At 48.4% G+C, this 20,225-nt stretch overlaps 1 protein-coding gene across 2 annotated transcripts in view; it reads right to left on the bottom strand.

Annotated features, from left to right (window-relative positions):
• The window catches only part of TSPAN7 (tetraspanin 7), a 127,323-nt gene that overhangs the window by 18,970 nt on the left and 88,128 nt on the right, over positions 1-20,225 (bottom strand). For both annotated transcript variants that reach the window (XM_040468887.1, XM_040468886.1), the window contains exons 2-3: positions 5,336-5,524; positions 1,262-1,336 (exon numbers count right to left, since the gene is read on the bottom strand). In XM_040468887.1, coding sequence (XP_040324821.1) covers positions 1,262-1,336; positions 5,336-5,524 — 264 coding nt within the window. The remainder of the gene's footprint in view (positions 1-1,261; positions 1,337-5,335; positions 5,525-20,225) is intronic.

Below are 20,225 nucleotides of genomic sequence, written 5' to 3'. Positions count from 1 at the left end.
TAGTGGAGCCCAGTCACGGCAGTATATTGGGGGGGAACGGGGCAAGGGCTTGGCTGCATCTGTGGTTCGCACACCCACTGGGGGTACCTCTAGGGCTGCCGAGGCCGTGACTTCATCAGGTTTCACCTCACCTGAGAATAAGAATGGGGAATCTAATTCCAGATACGGCACCTGCACAAGATGGGTTCTAGAAGTCAGCCTTGACACCTGAGATTGCACCTCTGGTAAGGGGAAAACCACAGCAAGTAGGGGAAAGGGGCAGAAAGTGCATAAGCCAGCTGACTGGGAACTGAACTTGGTCAAGCACAGAACCAGGGTCTGGGACAGATCATGCCAGACTTTCAACAGCCTCATTGTCTTTTCCACCTCTGTCTTGCGCTTCTTTTCCTTTCTAACATGCGCGTATCTACTTGTGGCTTTACTGTTATTTACAGGGTGTGCTAACAGCCTATTGGGGCGGGGGGAGGGGGTTGTCAGAACCAGCCCTTTATCGTAGCACCTACCCTGCCTGACCTATCACCACTATACATGTCTGAAAGGCAACACCACGGTGGCTACAGACAGCATGAGGACGTCTTAGCTCTGCCTGAGCGGCTCCCCATGGTCTGAACAGAGCAGCCACAGTGAGAGTATGGGTGAGAATGGCCACACACGATACCAGACAGCCAGCAGTGTCCTTGAAACTACATCACGATCACAAAACAGTATTCAAAATCCTTTTTCTCCAGCTTTCGAAGTCTAAAATAGGACATGTGAATTAGAAACAAAGCGCTGTAGGGGTTTCAGATCACGACTGCCTTCTCTCCTTCCACAAGGCTCCTAGCATCTGGCCTCCGTTTCTACCCTCCCAGTTGGCAGGGGGTGGCCCCCAGGGCTCTGGGGAGGAGACAGTGGAGCCCAGGCTGTTTGGGGGATACCAAGCAATCACAGAAATCTTGGGCCTTGCTGAAGCTGCTATTTTAAAAGGAGTATTTAATCTACTTTGAAGGTCACTTGCTTTAAAACCGGGTGGAGAATCATTTCATGCAGTAGCTATATCAAGAAATAGAGGATCAACAACTAAGGTTTTGAGTTTGGCGAAATTCCTGCGGCATTTAGATTTTTATTGGCATTTCAGCCCATATTAAGTGACATTTGGAAAACAGCGATACCACCGGAGATGCCAGCTAGCCCATATGCGCCCTTTACACATTCTGAGAGGTTTCAGAAATCCTCCTCCCAAAGCCCCTTTCAGTGAGTTCTGTACTTCGTGTATACTCACCTCATGACGAAACACAAACCCTGAAATGCCAGCTACCAGCTCGGCCAGGAACACCAGGGACAGGAACATGGCATACTGAAAACCAAGCACACAGGGACAGAGTCAGACACGTCAGGATGGAAATGAGTGTTCCTTCCGGGTAGCTAACTTCTTATCACAGGGAATCACACAAATCCTCATATTCCCCAAAGTTTAGGAACAGCTTAAAAATACCCTTGTCCAGATTTCCCCACATGAGCCTCAATATAGAAACGTGTCTGTTTAAATATGCGCGAGCATTTTGGGCCACACATGCTAAGGAGAGCACATCCGGAGACTGGGCTCAACCAGGAGAAATCTGGAAGGGCTTTTTATAACTCAGGTATGCACTATTTGTGATGCCGGAATTGTCGAGTGGGAAAGTGCTCTGGAGGTCGCAGGACACCGTTCTGCCCCGTCCGGGAGTCCTTCAGACCACCTCGGTCATGATGGTCAGCCGGCACCTGCATGCACCCTTCCTCTAGCATCTGTGAGCCCAGCCTAGTCCCTCCACCCACGCGCCCCTTGCAGCCCATTCAGTTTTCACACCGTTCCAATCGCTGGAAAGGCTTTCTTTCTCCTGGCCACAGTCTGCCTCCTTGCAACTTCTACTCCCTGGTGTCAGAACTGCTTTCAAGAGCTAGAAGCACCAGCCCAACCTTGCTCCTCCACAATCGCCCTTCGTATGTGGGAACACAGCCATGGTGCCAACCTGCTGCTTCTCTTCAGATGGGCAAATCCCTCCAGTTTTCTTGAGCAAAGCTAATAAAATGGCTTCCAAACCCCTTCCTCTGTGACTGTACCAATCCCATCCTGACAGAAAGACCAGAACGCGCACAGGTCAACGTTCTTCCTCGATACGGTGATCGTGCCTGAATGTAGCACTTACAGCAGGGGCCGGTGGGCTCCGTACCTGTCTTGTTCTGCACAGTGTGTGGAGTCGATAGTCTTTAAAAAGCAAAGAAGCTGTACTACTAACACTCTCCATAAGCATCCGAAACCCTTAGTGCTTCTTACTCATTTCATGCTTCCCGTACTTTCCAAGTTGAGTGTGTGTGCGTGTGCACACACGTGTGCCTAAGTTCAGGGATGAATTACATGGTACTTATGAGACATTAAGGGTTTCCATTTTTGTGACTTTGAAAAGCAGATAAAAGGAAAGAGAAGTGACTCTTTTCCTACAAGGCATATGTCTTACAATCTGTTTCTTCTCATCTCAAAATAAAATGGAATGTTTGGAATGCTCCTAGGTGATGCTTTAGAATTTGGATCGACTGTACATGGTCATGTTACTTGCTTATAAAGTACGTATGTGCATAAGATCATAAACTATTTTTCTCAGCTAGTGGCACATGTTAAAAGGAGGGAATATTGGCTTAAAATGCCAGTTTTGTAGCAAATATTAACAAAAGTCTCTACGTACACTTAAAGCATGGCCACTAAACTAGCAAACACAGGGGCGCCTGGGTGGCTCAGTCAGTTGAGCTTCCGACTTCGGCTCAGGTCATGATCTCATGGTTCATGAGTTCAAGCCCTCCATCGGGCTGTCTGCTGTCAGCACAGAACCCCCTTCTGATCCTCGGTCCCTTCTCTCTCCGCCCCTCCTCCGCTGGTTCTCTGTCTGTCTGTCTGTCTCTCTCTCTCTCTCTCTCAAAATAAATAAATAGACTTTAAAAAAAATAAAACAAAATAGCAAACACAGTTATGAGTAGAACGCCCCATGGACATGACATCTGTCTCTCAACTTACTATAAAATACAATAAGAAACACATTTGACTCTAGAGAGAGTCTCACACCAGGCCTAGAATCCACCAGAAAGTCCTGTGGGAAAGTAACTGTCAGAGGCAGGTGGGAGAAAGGACATTCAACTCTGTAGTCAGAAGTCTTCGTAGGTTTACGTCCTAGCTTTGTTGTGGACTAACTCTTAGGAAAGAGGCAGCCAATCTGGGCCTCCATAAAGTGGAAATAGTTATCTTCAGTTGTTTTGCAGTTAATGAGGTTAAATGAGGACCATAAAATTCTAGACTGACAGACAGTTAATCAAGTGACTTCCGCTCTTATCAGCCATATCAGCAGTTTCCTGTCGCTGGGAAGTTCCCGGTTTCTAGGAGCTTCCAGAGAACAGCTGCTTCTCCTTCAGAAGGCCCTGGCCAAAAGCCTACTGTGAAGAGCGCACACTAAATACAGGTGGTAGGGGGCGAGTTTTCTCGAGATGAAAGTACCGTAGTAGAAATCGTCCTGGCTTTGGAAGGAGACATCCCCGGGTTCCCATCCCAGCTCTCCCCACACCAGCTGATGGCTTTTAAAGGCCAAAGCTAAAAACTAAACAAAACCTCAAGAAGTTCTCTCCAAAGGCTCACCTGCTAGTGAGCTCGCATGTGTTAGGAGAACATGGCAGAGTGGTTTGAAACCACCTTCAGCAGAGTCCAGAGAGAACTGTTCCATTGTTGTGTCCCCTCTCCTATCTCCCTTCACTCAGGAAGAAACCTTGGTGAGTTAGTCCAATGCTGTTCTTTCACAAATGGGGACAGGCCCAAAGAGGTTACATCTCGGCCACTAGAGACGTAAGCCAGGTCTCCTCCCTTCTTGTTCGGACGGATGAATTCCTAGCCATCTTTCTTTTCTGGTCCTTTCAAGTTAATCCTCCCTTGCTACTTGTTGTACTGAACGGGAGGCTCTCAACCTTCCTGTAGGATGGAATCTCCTAAATGGCTTTTAGAGACTGTGGCGGTTGGCCTCGCTGCTGTGGAGTCTGGTTCGGTTGGCTGAAGGTGGGACCCTGGTGAAGGTGTCTTTCAAAAGCGGCCCAGGTGATTTAAGCAGGCATCCAGAATTGAGGACTATCACACCAGACAGAAAGAAATCCTAGTGCTTCTCAGAAGTACTAGAAGGAAGACTCGGGAGGCCAGCATAGAGTAGCAGGTGACAGCAGCAGAAATGCCTCAATGTGGCCTTGCTCTGGCTTTTCCACCAACCCGGAAGAATCAGTGGTGGCCAGGCCATCAACCTCCTGCGTGGTCTGCAGGATAGAAGTGGCTGAATCAAACACTACTTCCGTGAGGCTGTCGAGAGAGGGACTGATCAGTGCCAGTTGGGAAGGTGGTTCCTTTGGAGAGAGTCATCATCACACCCATCTCTGTCACTAGAGGGTATGAAATGTCCTCTACTCTAGGGCTAAACAAGGAAGTATGGGCAGCACGGCGCGGACAGACTCTCCACTCTCCCCTTTCACAAAATGAGACATCTGAAATCAATCTCTTCAAACAAATTGTTCTTTTGAGGAGAGGCCCTTGCTACCTTTTATCTATAAAATCCTTGAACATGAACTCTTATTAGCATAGGCAGTGAGCACGGGCAGGGGGTAGACAGTTGGGCAATGAGTCCACCAGAACGTTAAGAATCATGGTAACAGCCTTTCAGCAGCCTGCCCCTTGCCCTTTGGGGAACATCACGCCGAGTGTCCTATTATAGTAAAGGCGCCCAGCGCTGGGCTGGCAGTCAAAATCTGCTCCTGCGCCAACCCTCTGTCGAGCAGGGAAGCTCTGGCTTAGCTCGACTCCCATAGCACTGAGCTCGGGTGTGCAGGTTCAGAGAAGAGTGGGCCCACTCAGCCAAGCACGGACAAGTTCAAGGAGGCAGGAAGTATTGCTCCAGTGGGAACTTGGAGAGGAAAGGCTGCTCATGTTAGGGGTGCTGCCCGCCCACGCTGCACGTCACATACCTGAAGAGACTTGGGAGAAACACTTCAAAACTAACCCAAGGCGTCTTGCCATGAGGATATAAATGGCTTCGTGGAACCACTGGCCACTGCTCTGTCACCACCCACTTCGAGGGACGAGAACTGGCTGTCTGCATGTGTGTGCCAAGCTGTGTTTGGGGTTGTTTTGCCCTCTAGGGCATTAGACGGTGGATTAGACAAGGGTCTGGACTAAAATTAGAGGCAACGCCTATGAAGGTCTTGTCTGTGGCTTCAAGAAGGGCCATGTCACTTTCGTGTGATTTCTGTGGTTTCAAAAAGTAATCGAAAAAGCAGTATTATGTCGTGACACACTCACCAGCTTCAGCATCCACGGGCTACCACGGCATGTCGCAAAGCATCCGAACAGGCCAAACACCACAATAGTGGTGCCGGTCCCGATGAGCACATAGGGGGCATTTGTGGAGTTCTCAGCGATCAGGGAGATGTAGGTGCCCAGAGTGAGTTTGCCCCAGACTCCAACAGCCAGCAGGATCACGCCAGTGATCTGAAAAGAGCAGGGAGGAGAAGGGAGCGTGAAACTGTGAAGCTGGGAATCGACGTGGCGATGTGGCCTGGATGCTAAGACTCACGTTCCCGTGGGCAAGTGGCACTTGCTGCAGGAGTCCCCGGAGCAGTGGGAAATGTGGGAGACGGGTGGCTCAAAGGCATCACAGTGTAAACACCCTTTTGTTTTATACGATTCGACCTGTCCCTTACACAAACCCACAGGCAGTTATCACATGAACTGGAAGTCAAGCTGATAATAAGAAACTTTGTCTTTAAAACGGTTTTGAAAAAAATGCATGCGGGGCACCTGGGTGGCTCAGCTGGTTAAGCGTCCAACCTCGGCTCAGGTCACGATCTCACGGTTCGTGAGTTCGAGCCCCACATCTGGCTCTCTGCTGTCCACGTGGAGCCCGCTTTGGATCATCTGCCCCCCTCTGTCTCTGCCCCTCCCCTGTCCTCTCTCAAAATAAGTAAATAAACTTGTAAAAAAATTAAAGAGAATTAAAACTGCATGCCAATGCAGGTGTGAGAGCCCTCCCTGGGAGAGCCGCTGCCCAGTGCTGAGCCACCCTCTTCAATAGCATGTGTGGCTTTCGTACGATTTTTAAAAATTAACTAATTAATTTAAAGTAGGCTTCATGTCCAATGTGGGACTTGAACTCATGACCCTGAGATCAAGAGTTACACACTCTACAGACTGAGCTAGCCAGGTTCCTCTGGATATGGTACATTTTGAGGACATTTCGCATGATGTTGTAAGGAGCAAGATGATTTTCTTTCACTATTATAGCAAAGATCTCTACAAAAGCAAAACATTCAAAATACTTTTGAATCCCTATGGATACACTTCCTTATTTACAGTGCTTTAGTCAATACAAAACAACAGAAGCATCTGAGTAGTTCCTGGAATTAGCTGTAATGCGATTTGGCAAATCCCGCTGATCGGTCCAAAGGAAATCCCCACAGCATGTCTAAACTGCAGAACCTTGCATCAATCGGGCCCTTACTTCAGGGGGTAGACTTGGGGCTACATGCTATGCCTTACTCTCCCTCCCCTGCAGGCCACACAACCCAGCAGCATCAGTGGCTAAAGCCAGCACTTAACTTTCTGTCTCTATCTCCCCAGCTGGTCTCTCCTTCAGTTTCCCAGTAGCTTAGCAGCTCATTCAAACTGACATCCCTCTAATGGCCACCTCTTCTGACACCGCATGAAGCTTGAGAGAAGCCCGGGTGTCCAGGGAGAGCCTTCCCCAGTTTTGTCCCACCCTATCGCCCAATGTCCTATACCAAATGCCTCTGCTTCCTGTCCCGCCTGGCCATCCCAGCGAGGGGACGTGATGAGATGAGAAACGGGAGCAAAGCCGTATGATACAAACCAATACCCACCATGCCAAGGTTTCCCCTGTCAATCAACACACTGTCCCAAATACATGCTACACGAGGAGCCAGATGGCAGGGCCAGTGAAGATGCCTGGGCCTCTCTCCTGTACACTCTGAAAACTCCTTCTGCAGTCTGGATCCACCAAGCTCCACCATCAGACTGTTTCTCTTCTATTTGGTGGAAGGGATGAGTGGAAAAAGCAAGAGCTTGGTGATATTCCCCCACCCCCACCACGATTGCCTTCTACTCTGTAGAACCATCACTGCGAAAAGACCGAATTAGAAGCTTTAAATCAGAAAAAGATCGAGGGACTAGTGCTAGTTTTATAAGGGAAAGGTGAATAAGTGTGATGCAATCTTGAGGAGAAAGCATTTGACACTAATATTTAGGCGAAAGTGGCCCAGTGCAGGTCTACTGCCTTTGAAAAGTTCCAATGGGGGCCTCGGGGAGTTCAGAAAACCAAGAATGCAGACGCGGTCAAGAGTTTCAAGTCCTTTGCTGACACCTGGTGGCTGCTAAAGAAACTACCTCTCATGAACAGCCTCTTCTGCCACATGGAAGCATAAAATGGAAACATAAAATGCTTTTTATCCACCAGAATCAAAATTGAGCTCTCCACTCATTAGGGGTAAGAATGCAGTGAACACTAGGGACGAAGGATAGTGCCTGAGCTTTTATCACTCAATGCTCAGCACAGCGCCAGGCACAGAGGAAACACTAAATATTCATTGCCAAACACATAGATTTCATTTCTCTGGGTCTTAGAACCTCTTCTTCATAAGAGTCCTTTGAATGTCATATACTTACAAAGCTGCTCCATCGGGTGAATACTGTGAGGGGCCTTAAAATGGAACCAGAGAAAAACCTCTGCCTCTGCTTCCCACTCTACCGTTAACTGCCTAATGTTGTAGATGTCACAGCATAAATGTTCTGAACAGAACTAAAAACTCAGTTAAGCCAGTCGCTGTTCAGGCTGAATATATGTCTCATCCACAGACTTGCTATTTCATGTGACTGCCTCCAAAGATTCAGTAACTCTTCAGACATGCACTGAGCAGCTCGTTTCTACACACCTACTGCCAGTTGCTATTGGGGTGCGATGGCTTTAGTGACCAAACATGAGAGTCTGATAGCTTAGATTTCTGGGACCAGTCATTTCATCAAGTTCACTTACCATCATAACAAATAGTGAATGCAGTATATCAAAGTTAACAGAAATCTGGCTTTTAAGGCTAACGGTATCAACATTTCTATCCCTTTCCTCCGTTCAAAAAGTACTTTCTCAGAATGCAACCACTGCTTTTGTATAGGACATCTCTCTCATGTAAGGTGCAAAACCTATGATAACAACTTATTAAAATCTTCATAAAATGTAAATTACATTAAAATTAAAAGGCTATTTTTGCAGACCTCAGAGGTACCTCTTAAAGACTGCCAATGTACGTAAAGAAACACAACACTGTGGGCGCCACATTGTATGGGAGAAAAGCCATCCAGTATCTTGAACTTGACCAGGTCAGTCACCCTCTAAGGAGCCCTTTCTCCACCCAGCACCTCTCTAGTAGGAATCTAAGAACAGCCCGGAGAGAAAAGACCTTCTCCAGTGTTGCTCTTCTCACACTCAAAGATCCCTGAGCAACCGGCTCTGCGTCTGGAAGCCCGAGCCCCACATATGCAAGGTGTTTTGCACAAACAGGACCCACCTCTGCAGCCGCATCTCCCTCCTTAGTCTTTCTGCACTCCGTGTAGTTCCAGTAAAATGGAGCTGTTCTCCGTGTACTTCCTGTGCTTTACTGCTTCTCAAAGTTTGCTCGTGATGATCCCCTTACCTAGAATTCTCCCCCTTCCTATCACTACCTATCTACATCCTAAGCTCGTTCGGCATACTGTGCCCACGCCTCCCAGCCTCCTTACACACAACTTATGCCATGGTCGTGCTGCGCCCTTTCCTCCTCCTGTGCACATCCAGGACTGTGACCTCCCTCGAGGGCAGGAGCTGTGTGTCTGCTGCACGGACGGATACACAGCCGATTGCGGATGTGAGGAGGGGAAAGAAGTTTCATATTAGCCATCTCCCTGCCATACTCTCTGAATCTCTGCTAGGAACTCTCAGAAATGGTAAGAATGCCAATCCAGGCAGGTGCTGTGATTCGGGGAAATCATAATGCTAAGGGCAAAGAAGAAACGATGAGATGGACAAGGGAGAGAAGGTTGGGCTGCGGTGCGCCCTGCAGTGAGTAAAACCCTACTTGCTGGTGGCAGTGCTGGTGGACGAAAGTGCCAGGCTGTTGAAGGAAAAAACTACCGGCAAAGGGCTGAAGCTCCGTAACACACAATCTAGTGCTTTCTCTTTTTGTCTACTATAATAATGCTTCTTACCAAGGAAAAGAAACATACAAAGACAAGTCAAATGCAAAAGTCTTCGTTGTCTGTGTCATTTTCTCCTTGGTTCTTGTCAGCACCCACCCACGCACACTCACCCCTGCGTTTACCTTTACAAGCACACGCGAGGCTCAGGGCTCACCAAAGTAATTCTGTGTCCGGGCACCTCAGACACCTGAACTTTCTAAGCCAATCATTGTGTCACTGCTTTAGCTTTCTCAAGGAATTTATGTTTCTTTCTCGGAAGACTCCATTAGCAAGGAGCCAACGGTGTGGCTTAAGAGGGGACAGATCAGAGCCTGGAGATCAGAGCCCACACGAGTGGCCTGGGGAAGGTACCGCCGGCTCCCATACACCCTCACGTCAACCACAAGCCAGGAGGGCAGGCCCAGCGCCTGCCGGCAGTAGCCAGGCTGAGGCTCAGTCTCATATCGTTCCTAGCATCCCGGGGTGGCTCGACATATTCTGTGTGCTTCCTGTGCAGCTCAAGATATACAGATAGCGATGTACCCCCACTACTTCTAATTTAGGCTTGGCGATGAGGCCAAAAAAACTTATAATGGTAGCAGTAGAAAAGGTAAATCAGAACTAGGAAATGTGATGGCTCACATTACCTTAAAATTACATTGAAAGGATACCGCGGGTAGGTTTGCCAGTATATCACGGGGTGTCCAAAACGCTCTGGAAGAGACTTACTGAGGTTTGGTTTCATTCTAAAGTGGATACTGGGGTAGCAGTGGCAGAGATCAGCACTGTCCTTTGCTCCCGCCAGGTCAACACAGCTAATGCAGGGAAGTCTCTCAATTGTCCCTGCAGCGTCCTGATCCTCAGAGGGGAGCCAGAGATACAGCGCTTCTATGTTTCTCACGCGCCCACAGGCATTGAACTTGGGCCCGCTGCCTCTTCTGCACACAGACCACAGCCCTCTGACTAAGCGGCAGCAGCAGCAGCAGCAGCTCCTGTCTTACCGTGAAAGGCTATGCCTGGTATGGGTCTGATGGTGCAAAGTCCCTGTATTTTTTATTTCTTTAACTGTATGAGATGCTAAATACACGCTTGTGTCACCGTTGGAATAATGTGTATCTGTTCTTATAGGTGGGGCTCATGAACCCACGTGTTATGGAATTAAAGAAAAGACAATGAAAAATTGACTTACAGAACCACAAGCTCTCTCGAAGACACCCCATCCTTCAACAAAAATTTTTTTAATGTTTACTTATTTTTGAGAGAGAGAGAGAGAGAGAGAGAGAGAGAGAGAGAGATATGGAGGGAGGGGCAGAGAGAGTGAGACACAGAATCCGAAGCAGGCTCCAGGCTCTGAGCTGGCAGCACACAGCCCGATGGCAGGGCTCCATTCCATGAACCGTGAGATCATGACCTGAGCCAAAGTTGGACCGACTTTGTTGACCGACTGAGCCACGCAGGCACCCTGAAGACACCCCATCCTAAGAAGCCAAATGGGATACAAAGCACAGGAACTAAAGCCAGCCTAAAGAAACACACAGGAGAAGTTGTGGGCCGAAATCTCAGCTAGATAGCATTTTAGGTGAAAGCCAAGGTTCACTCATCCTAGGGGTCTATAGGTTCATTCACCCCTGGCGACTCCGTGCAGAGCAGAGGCATTGTCAAATGTTCTTCCCCCACTCCAGACGATTCTATACCTCAGAAAAACCACATGGCACAGAAACTCCATACATACAGTAATTACAATAAATATAACTAAGTAATAATTAAAACAGTGATTAAATCCTGAAAATAGAGGGTCCTCAGGAGTTAGGTTTTCAGAAGGAACCAGCAAACTGTTCCTTCTGCCCATTCTTCCTTGAAGCGTGATGCTGAGGAGGCTGCGGGGGAGGGCATCTCTGCACGGCTTGGAAGGTGTTCTGACCTGATTTTGTGCGTGTGGATAAAACACACAGGAAGGCAGACAAATCAGCAGTTTCCACCACGTCGTGGTTTTCTCTTTAAGCTTGAAGTAGTAAGGGTGCGGATCCATCACATTTACAACTTAAGATTGTATAACAGAGTATTTTTGAAAACACTGTTTTGGACCAGGAGGCGGAATTTATTGGGGTTTTCCAGGGGGCTGGAGAGCCCTGTCCAGATGAGGGGCCGCAGGGGAGCCAGTATGTTTAAAAGGCAGCTGAAGGAAAGAGCTGTGGGCTGGGAGTCAGGATACCAGGGCTGGGGCCGCCGTTTGTCACAAATCAGCTGTGTGACTTTGGGCAGTTCACCTAACCTTCCTGGGCCTCCGTCCCCTCTTCAGTAAGATCAGGAGGTGGAGAGGCCTGATGTCCAGTGCTTCCCTGCAGCTCTAACGTTGTGATGCACCAAATCAGAATCTCCATGTCGTCGTGCTTATTCACTCTGAAATCTATTTAGGGACGTGCCCATTGGGCAAAGGAACACAAGAGAGTTTATTAGGTCCTCCCCGTGACTGACAAACCGTCAGCAGTGGGAGTAGGAAAGTCGGCTCATGTGTGGACTCCACGCCTACTGTTCCGCCAGCTCTCCGAGGTGACAACTGGTTGCCGGGGAAGACAAGGAAAGAAAAAGCTGCCCAGGGGGGTCATGCATCGCAGTTTTAAAGAGACGCTCAAAAACGTATAAGGGTCACTAGCATGACAACAAGCCTTACTTTTTATATGAAGATGCCCGTGTCATCCTGAGAGCAGTGAAGACATATGCTCTGAGCTGCTCCTCTCTCAGCGAGTATGTCAGCCAATTCAACCCTTTTGCTCCCTGGCTTTTGTGGCTACAGTGTATGTGGAAGAGAGCACACATTATACAACTTACATAATGGGGAGATTAGTGCGATCATTAAAAGCGGATGGGGAAGTTTGAGGAAAGGGAGAGAACTGAGATGATCTTAAACACGGGTTTGTTAAACCTGGGTTTGAGAACCAATAGGAAACTCAGAGACCATCCAGTCCTGGCCCTGTTTTCTATTGGATTTGAGGTGACCAAAGGCCCCGCAGGGAATATTCAGAAGGCACCCGTGGATGTGCGACTGCAGTCTGAGAGAGAGTCGCAGAGGCAAGTCAGGGCTGAGGCCAGAAGTGACAGCTGAGGGACCATTGTGTCTTAGGAAACAGAAGCAGAGGATGGTGGGAAGGACGCCATCACTAGAATGTGGGGAACTGGTGCCGGAATTTGGGGAAGAGGGGGGAGATGCAGAACCGAATGGACAAGTCTGTGAAGGGGGCTTCCAACAGGAGAAGTGGGAGACTCGAAGAAAGGGACTTCTTCCTTCTCTAAACACTTCTGGGAAACAAAAGGCCAGCACAGTTCACGGGCCCCGAGTATGCCAACGGGCAGGCACGGTAGTCTTTTGTATACCGGGGAAAGCCCACTACAATTGCATTTTATATTTCAATATTGTGTCGTCCTGTAGCCGATTCCTAGAATTCAAATTCCAGGAGTTAGGTCACGAGCGCACAGTGACTTGTCACAAACTCTGGCTTCTGCTTGGATCTTGTCACTGAGCAGCCAGGGTCTGATGCGCACACTGTCTAACGGATCCTACATAGATGCTTCGGAAAATATGAAAAGGGCTTTGAACAGCCCTGTGAAAAGTCAGGAATTCCAGCTCTGGCTGTGGGCTCACCACAGGCCTTTCTTCACTTACGCTTACGTAGTGAAGCTACTGATCGTGTCATAGGAAACAACTCCAGGAATGCTTTAATTCCATCAAACGATGCTTCCTGTCCTCCCGGAGGCCTTAAATATGCAACCACCGGTTCACGCCCATCGCAGATCTGTGCCTTCGTTCTTTCTCTGTGAAATGACGGGACTGGCCTCAGGAACACCTACAGGAGCCCTTCCAGTGCGAAAGTTTTACGTGCTTCTTTGAGGTGCCCAGCATCCCTCAGAGGGGCCAAGAGCAGGCCCCGCCACTAGCTAGGGTGCAGACCACGCTCGTAAACAGCGTCCCCCCGGGGCCTGTGCTGGCCGAGCTTTGTACTCAGCCTGCGGGAGTCTAGCTGGGGAGGGGCCCCCAAGCAGGTGGCTGGCTGGAGACTGGACAATCTCTAATGTCCTAGGGGCCCAGGAAGCGGTGGAAATGGATCACTGTTGGCAGTCCTTCCTGAATTAAAAACTGGGTCCGGACGTGGTGGAGACATGGTGGAGGTAGGCCGATCACAGGAAGTCAAGGTGACACAGCTGCTAAAATCATAGTAAAGACCACTTCACTCACACAGCCTTTTACTACTTCAATTACTAGACCCCTTTCGAATTAGCCCAACCGGTTCCACCTTATATTAATTCCACTATTCAACAAAGGGTCGTAGGAAATGTCCCAACATGTTATTAGGGACCCTGTATATCCTACTAGGAAATGAGAAAGAATGGGCAGCCGAAAAGGTTCTGGACTTTAGGTCTGCTCCCTCTCAAACAACAAACAAATAAACAACCAAACCAGAACAAAACAAAAAACAAATCCACAAAGGCAGGCCTCAGAAGCCAAAAAGAATTTCGCTTCATGCTTATTAGCACGTTGAGAAATGTTCCGTTGTATCAGGGAGAAATTTTAAGGGCAGCTTATTCTGAGCTTCTTGGCATTTTTTTTCCCCGTTGGTAAGTATTGTCGAGTTCTCCCTAAAAATGGTGACCACTGGACTTGGGTGTTTGATTTACGCCAACAGGGAGTGTCCTCCTCCAACTTCAAGCATCTAGGAGCATGTAAGAGAAGGGAGTGAACAAAGCAGAGGTTAAGTCTGTCTGGGCGTAGCTCACACCTCTGGTTGCACGGATGACCCAGATATATAAATAGATGGCATATAGGTGAGTGCCTATTAAGAATTGGGGCAGTGAAGCCACTTAGGAGGAGATTTGTGTACTTAGGAATCAGGAGCAGCTGCAGTGGCTAAAGTGACAGAAGCTTAATGTCTGGGGGATTCCCTCTGTGCCACACCCCCTCCACAGAACCCCCAAGTTGATCTCGCTCAGATTTAAAATCTGTTGGCCCGGTTGACACACACACACACACACACACACACGCACACACACACACACACACACATACACACACACACAGAGGCAGGTGAGCACCAGGGACACCAACAAACAGCCTTAGTGTCGTGAGCAGGTGGCTGAGCAACCACAGAAGTGCTGTGCTTCCTTTCCTCAGGTGACCTACGAGCGGACCAGTGCCGTGAAAAGATGGATCAAATTCCACACTAATAAGAAGAGGTATATAAAAAAAAAAGATCATGTCAGTGTAAGCTTACAAACAAGAGCTGCAACTATATTATTAATACCCGTTGACAGAAAGTTTCTGCTGACTGCACATTTATCCCATCTTGTGTTGTTAATTGTGTATATATTATGATTTGCAGAGTCTTGTGGGAGGAAATAAGGTCAGTTACCTCCTCTGTACCCACCGGAGCCTCACCCACACACAACCTGGGTCTGATCTTACAAGACAACAGGTTGTTCAGACATACTGTCCTAATGCCCATTTAATAGAATCGCTGCTTGTCTGAGGATGATTCCCATTGTTTTTTTAATTTGAAAGCCAGTCACTGTGCCCACAGTGAACACCCAGCGGGAGATCAATAAATGCGGACTGAATCTTGTGGTGATCTCGTCTTCAAATTGAGCTCCCTTCCAGTGGCCATGTCCTTGGGAGTTGCTGGGTGGGAACGAATGTGGATAAACTACTCCTATCAGCAACTCCATACGTAGGACTCTAAATGCCAATCTGTGGCTGAACAGCACAGGTCTCCCTCATGATTATGTTGTTGAACAGGTTTTGCTTTCCTGGAGTTCCATTATGCACAAAAGGGAAAATTTTCTTTGCAAAATTTTTACAAATCATCTTCAAAATACCAAAAACCCCCCAACAATCCTACATGTATATATACACATCTAAAGCAAACAAGAAGCGAGAATGTAGACAGCAAGGCAATCCCTGAAGGCCTATGCTCGATTTGGCTTTGTGTTAATGGGGGCTGAGGGGATAGGCGAGCTCCTGCCTCTTTTCAGATGAACTTGACACTGATGAGACGTAATGCCAGAAGAGGGCCCATTTTTAAATGAGTAGAACCACCTGTTCAATAACAAGATTCTTACGCAAATGGTAAGGTGGTGGTGGTCTTTCGGTGGTCCGAACTTTCCCCTGAGATGATTCAAGGGAAGACAAAAACTCATCTCTATTAGTGACTTGTTTAACCTTCCTCTCAATATTCAAATATCCACATCGCACGCATATGTGACACTGCCACCAAATAAGAGACATGGGCACTATTCAGATGTCTGATATTGACAGGGTATCGCAGGAATTAACTTTAGGTAACACATGTTCTTGGCAAAAAAAGAAAAATAATTCAGTCATTCCAGAAACGCACAAAGAGGATACTTTGCCATGTCTACCACTGCCACTTGGGCCCAGCCCCCACCCCTGGCATCTCTCCCTGTCTCTACCCTTGCCCTTTGCTCAAAACCTTCCACACATCCCACTTTGCAGAGCGGGAGCCGGTGCACCCTTCCCTGGTTCCTCTGATGGGACCTCCAGTGGCTCCCTCCGTGCTTACTCGGCTCTAGCCCTCCTGGGCCTTTTTGCTCCTCCAGAATACTCTTGGCCTGCTTCCTGCCTCAGGGACTTTGCACTTGCTCTTTCCTCTGCCTGGAGTTCAGAGATCTCTCATTTCCAAGTGAGAACAAGCCCTTCCCCTCACGACACGATTTAAAACTAGAACCCTGCCTCTCTGGCATTCCTTATGCCCTTTCATCCTTTATTTTTCTCCAGCACACTTACCATCTCCAAATGCTATTTGATTTACTCTCTTGGTCTGTCTCCCCAAATGAATTTAAGCTCCATGAGGGTGGGGAATTTTGCCTGTTTCATTGATGTATCCCCAAAGCCAAGACAAATGCCTCCCCATAGTAGGTGCTCGGTAAATATGTGTTAAGTGATTGACTACAAGATGACAGGCTGGTAGGCCAGTGTGAGCTGTGGAGGACAGAAGGACAGAAGACCTATGGTCACTGACATTGCACTAAAGAAACCAAATAGTGGACTTGACTCTCAGGGTCCAGGCAGCTTTACTCAGATAAAACCCCGTTCCTTGGCCAATTCGTTTCTGATCCAGCACACCGCTTCACAAACGTCTGCTTGTGACCACAAGGGGGACTAAATGAGAGAGCCCAGGCATGGCTAGGTCTGATCCACTAATGGAAATGTAATTCGAGGCTCTAACATCCTATAACTCCATGAGGTCAATAATTGATGGTTAGGAGTCAAGAGAATGAGCAGTGCTTATACCAGCACACATTGTCTCTCAAAAAATGTACAACAGTGAGGGGTGGCGGGGGGGGGGCGGGTGGCGGTTGGTGGAGGAGCTTACTGTGTGCCGGGCACGCTGCTAAGTGCTTTAATGCTCTGTCCAGCTCAATCTAGTAATAATCCTATAAACCTTGCCTGATGTCATCCCCACTAAGTGGCAGAATAGGCACTCAAAGCCCTGGCCCGCAACCACTGCCTTCTCTTAACATCCTCTTAAGTAGCTGACCTGTGCCCCTAACTCCTCTGTAAGAAAAGCCCAGAAGCCAGTGTCATCCATGCTGGCAACAATGCCAGGTTGGTTCTCAACCCTGAGAATCTGGTGGCCAGAATTAAAAAAACAAAAAACAAAAAAAAAAACCCTGCAGGCCTAGTCACTAACTGATTTATTTTAAAAGGCTATCCCATTATTTCTCCTCTCTCAAGCACGCAAATCTATAGAAACGGAAACACGTTCTGCTCCAAGCTACAGCTTGATACTTTAAACGAACCAGGATGGGGACTAAATATCCTGATGTGTATGCTGGGATGAGCCGGAAGTGTTAAATATCACACACTTCACACACAAATCTACGTGAGGACCACCAATCTGAAGAATCAAAGATGCAAACAGAAAACTGTAGCATGTTCTGGGACAAGTTTAGGAAACTAAAGTGTTCTGGGTTTTACCCTGGGGCGGGGGAGGGGGGAAACCCAAACACCAAGAAGCTGTGGCTAAAATATATATATGAGGGCAACCCACTCTGAGGCTGTGGAAGTCCGAGCCAGTGACTTTCAAAGTAGTGCGGACCCAAAGCGGTGGGCTGAGTTGCCAGCTGAGGCGGTTGGTGACGTATCTGCCTGCCCCACAGCCTGGAAGGGGGAGGTGATCCGTCCTTCACAAACCAAGAGCACGGACCGGAATCAGTCACCTGTGTACATGCCTGTGATAAACGGCATGCTCCTTTCATGCTTTTACATGCTTTTACATTTACTCTTGATCTCTGTTTTGCAGATGAAAAACAGGCTCTAAAAACCGAGGCTCTGAGAGGTTTGGCTACTTGCTTGGAGTCGCAGAGCTAAGAAGGGGTACAGCCCAGAGTTAGACTGCTGTCTGTGCGACTGGAAGGCAGCTCCCCCCACCCTCACGACTCCCTGCATCCCGCGGCAGCGTGAGCAGAACCAGTGAGCTCCCAGGGCTGAGGTCCAGGAAGGGGAGTGATGTAGAGAGAAGCCCAGCTTTCTGTACACCCCCCAGGAGCTTCTTAAGGTGAATGGTGAGGAAAGCAGCATTCTGGACCAATCTCCACGCGTTTTTAAAGCGGTTTCTAGTTGTCAGCATGCAGGAAACGTGGGGAAAGGCAGGGGTGTGAACAGATGGGCTCTACACACTGACCCTGCGAGCATCGGTCTTCTCCCTTCTCCTTTCCTGGCGCACGCCTGCCGTGTCCACTACTGGGCATGTGCCAACTTATGAATGGGGTCGTGCCCCAGAAGATTATTTATACATTATTTGTTTGGAGCTCTGAATGCATTTGTTTTGCAAGCAGTGTTAGATGTGGTGCCTGTGTTTCTAGGTCAGTCCTCAGAAGTCTATATTTAAGCCAGTATTGGGGAAAGTTATAGAGGAGCAGATTTTTGTCTCAATACAGGGAAGAACTTTCTAATAATAGGCATTGCCCAAAATGGAGTGGGTCGCCCTGGGAAGTGTGACAACAGAAGGTAAACAGCTTTCTGGGTACTCCCACAGAATCTCCAGAGGCAACCATGGGACAGAAGTCCTATGGATAGGAAGCCAGCAGGAAAGGCAGAATTGCCTGAAAAGTCATTCTGATCCTGACTATTGTCCCGGAAGCTTTGTGTGTTTCCCAGACAATTATCTCCCTGGATTTTCATACATGAATGAATAGGAGCGTTAGCAACACAGGCACCAGGGAAACCATTTTCCCAGACTCCAAGTTGTATTTTCTTTTGATCTCCAAAGAAGAAGTGATAGGTCACATAATTTTGTCACATGAAGACCAACAGAAATACCTGTTTGGTGTAATGAGGTTGCAACAAAAACGAGCTGGGTTCTTTAAAGGGGGATACGGCACTTGAAGGAGCTCTTGCTTTATTATCACAATGCCTTTATTTTCCCTAGGCAAACACACTCTCAACCTTTTCTCACCTAGAGTCAAACATCCTGGCTCACTTTAAGAATCAGTGAAGCTGGTTAAAGATAAATTCATAAAACCTGTACAGGCAACCTTCCCACCTTTCACATATAGACAAAGATTCTGTCAAAAACCTGACAGACGTTGGAAGCAAAAAAAGAAAGTATCTAAGAAGGTGCTATTAGTAAATGGTGCATTGCACCAGAAATCTATTCCCTATAAAACGGGTGCGTAGCTCCTTGGAATTAGCTCTTGGTCCTGGTGATGGGGGCAAACACAGCTCCACTTTTTACCCCTGACATGACACAGCTGCCCCTGGCAAGCTCGCTCCTGCGTGGCGCCTGCTGGTTCCACGTGCCCGGCCCTCCTGCCCCACGGCCGCCCAGCCAGGTCGTGCCTGCCTTTCCAAGCCTAACTTCGATGCCCTTTGCACCGAGAGGCCTTTCCCGACACTCCAAGACAGTAATCACTTCGTCCTCCTGTGAACGTGCTTAGGATTTTCCACAGATCTCTTGTGACTGGCATTTTACCCGGTGTTCTAGGCCTTTGTGAACACCTTACCGCATCCCCATAACCCACTCCCCGCAAACAGAGGAGTCCCTCCTGGCGCTGTGTTATTAACTATGTACATCCTGTGACACCTTGCGCTTGGTTTTGCCAACTATGTGTGATCACAAAGAGTCCTTTTGTAGCAAACAAGTCTCATCTAGGACACGTCAACGGGCACCTCCACTTTGCACCCTCAGGTTGCGGAGAGGGCATGGGATGGAGAGGTGGGACGGGGACCCGACAGGCAGAAAAGGACTGGAGAGACACCAAGAGTCGAGTGTGGCAGTGGCACTCCAGGCTGCTGCACTGCTTCCATTGTGCTTAGAAACAAACAGGACTGCTGTGGTCTGAAGCAAATTAGCACTTCAGAAAAGGACAACTTGGTAATTGGGTCCCCCCCCACTCAGAAGCCACAGATGAAAGCCCCTCCTCCCCGGAAAGTCACCATCAGCAAGTTATTTTAGAAAGCTAGGCTTTTCAGCAAGCAGCAGCAATCCTTCCCCACTGACAGGCAGCATGTGCTGAAAGTGACCCTCCTGCTGACCGCTCCTTAAGCAACGTTTGAGGGGCCAGAACTGCTGAGACCTCCCTGTACTGCACACAAGCTAATGACCAAGGACACGCTTTCCTGGCATGGGGGAAGCCACTGGATCTTACCATATGTTTGCCCCCAAAGCCAACAGCCATCCGAAGTCCTGGTACGCACTGCGAGTGACTGTGACCATGGGACTGCCCCCTGAAATCAGTAGGTATTGTTATTTATTGCTCAATTATTCTTCCAACTCATTTGCCTTGTGTTGTTCAATCAGAATGTATTGTGAACCACAGGCTGGTGTGGCTACAGGGAAAAGCCATGCAAGCCACCTTGAGCAAAAGGGGGGTTTCTGGAAGGCTGCAAGCATCGTAAGGGGCAGCACAAGCAGCCGGTAACTCCAAGGACGGGAGCCAGGAGAGCTACCTCCCCCCC

The sequence above is a fragment of the Herpailurus yagouaroundi genome, unplaced genomic scaffold (genome assembly GCF_014898765.1).
Source record: "Herpailurus yagouaroundi ecotype Mexico unplaced genomic scaffold, PumYag 67793, whole genome shotgun sequence".
NCBI classification, from domain to species: Eukaryota; Metazoa; Chordata; class Mammalia; order Carnivora; family Felidae; genus Herpailurus; species Herpailurus yagouaroundi.
Note: the sequence above shows the minus strand (reverse complement) of the source record. Positions and strands in the feature narration are given on the sequence as shown.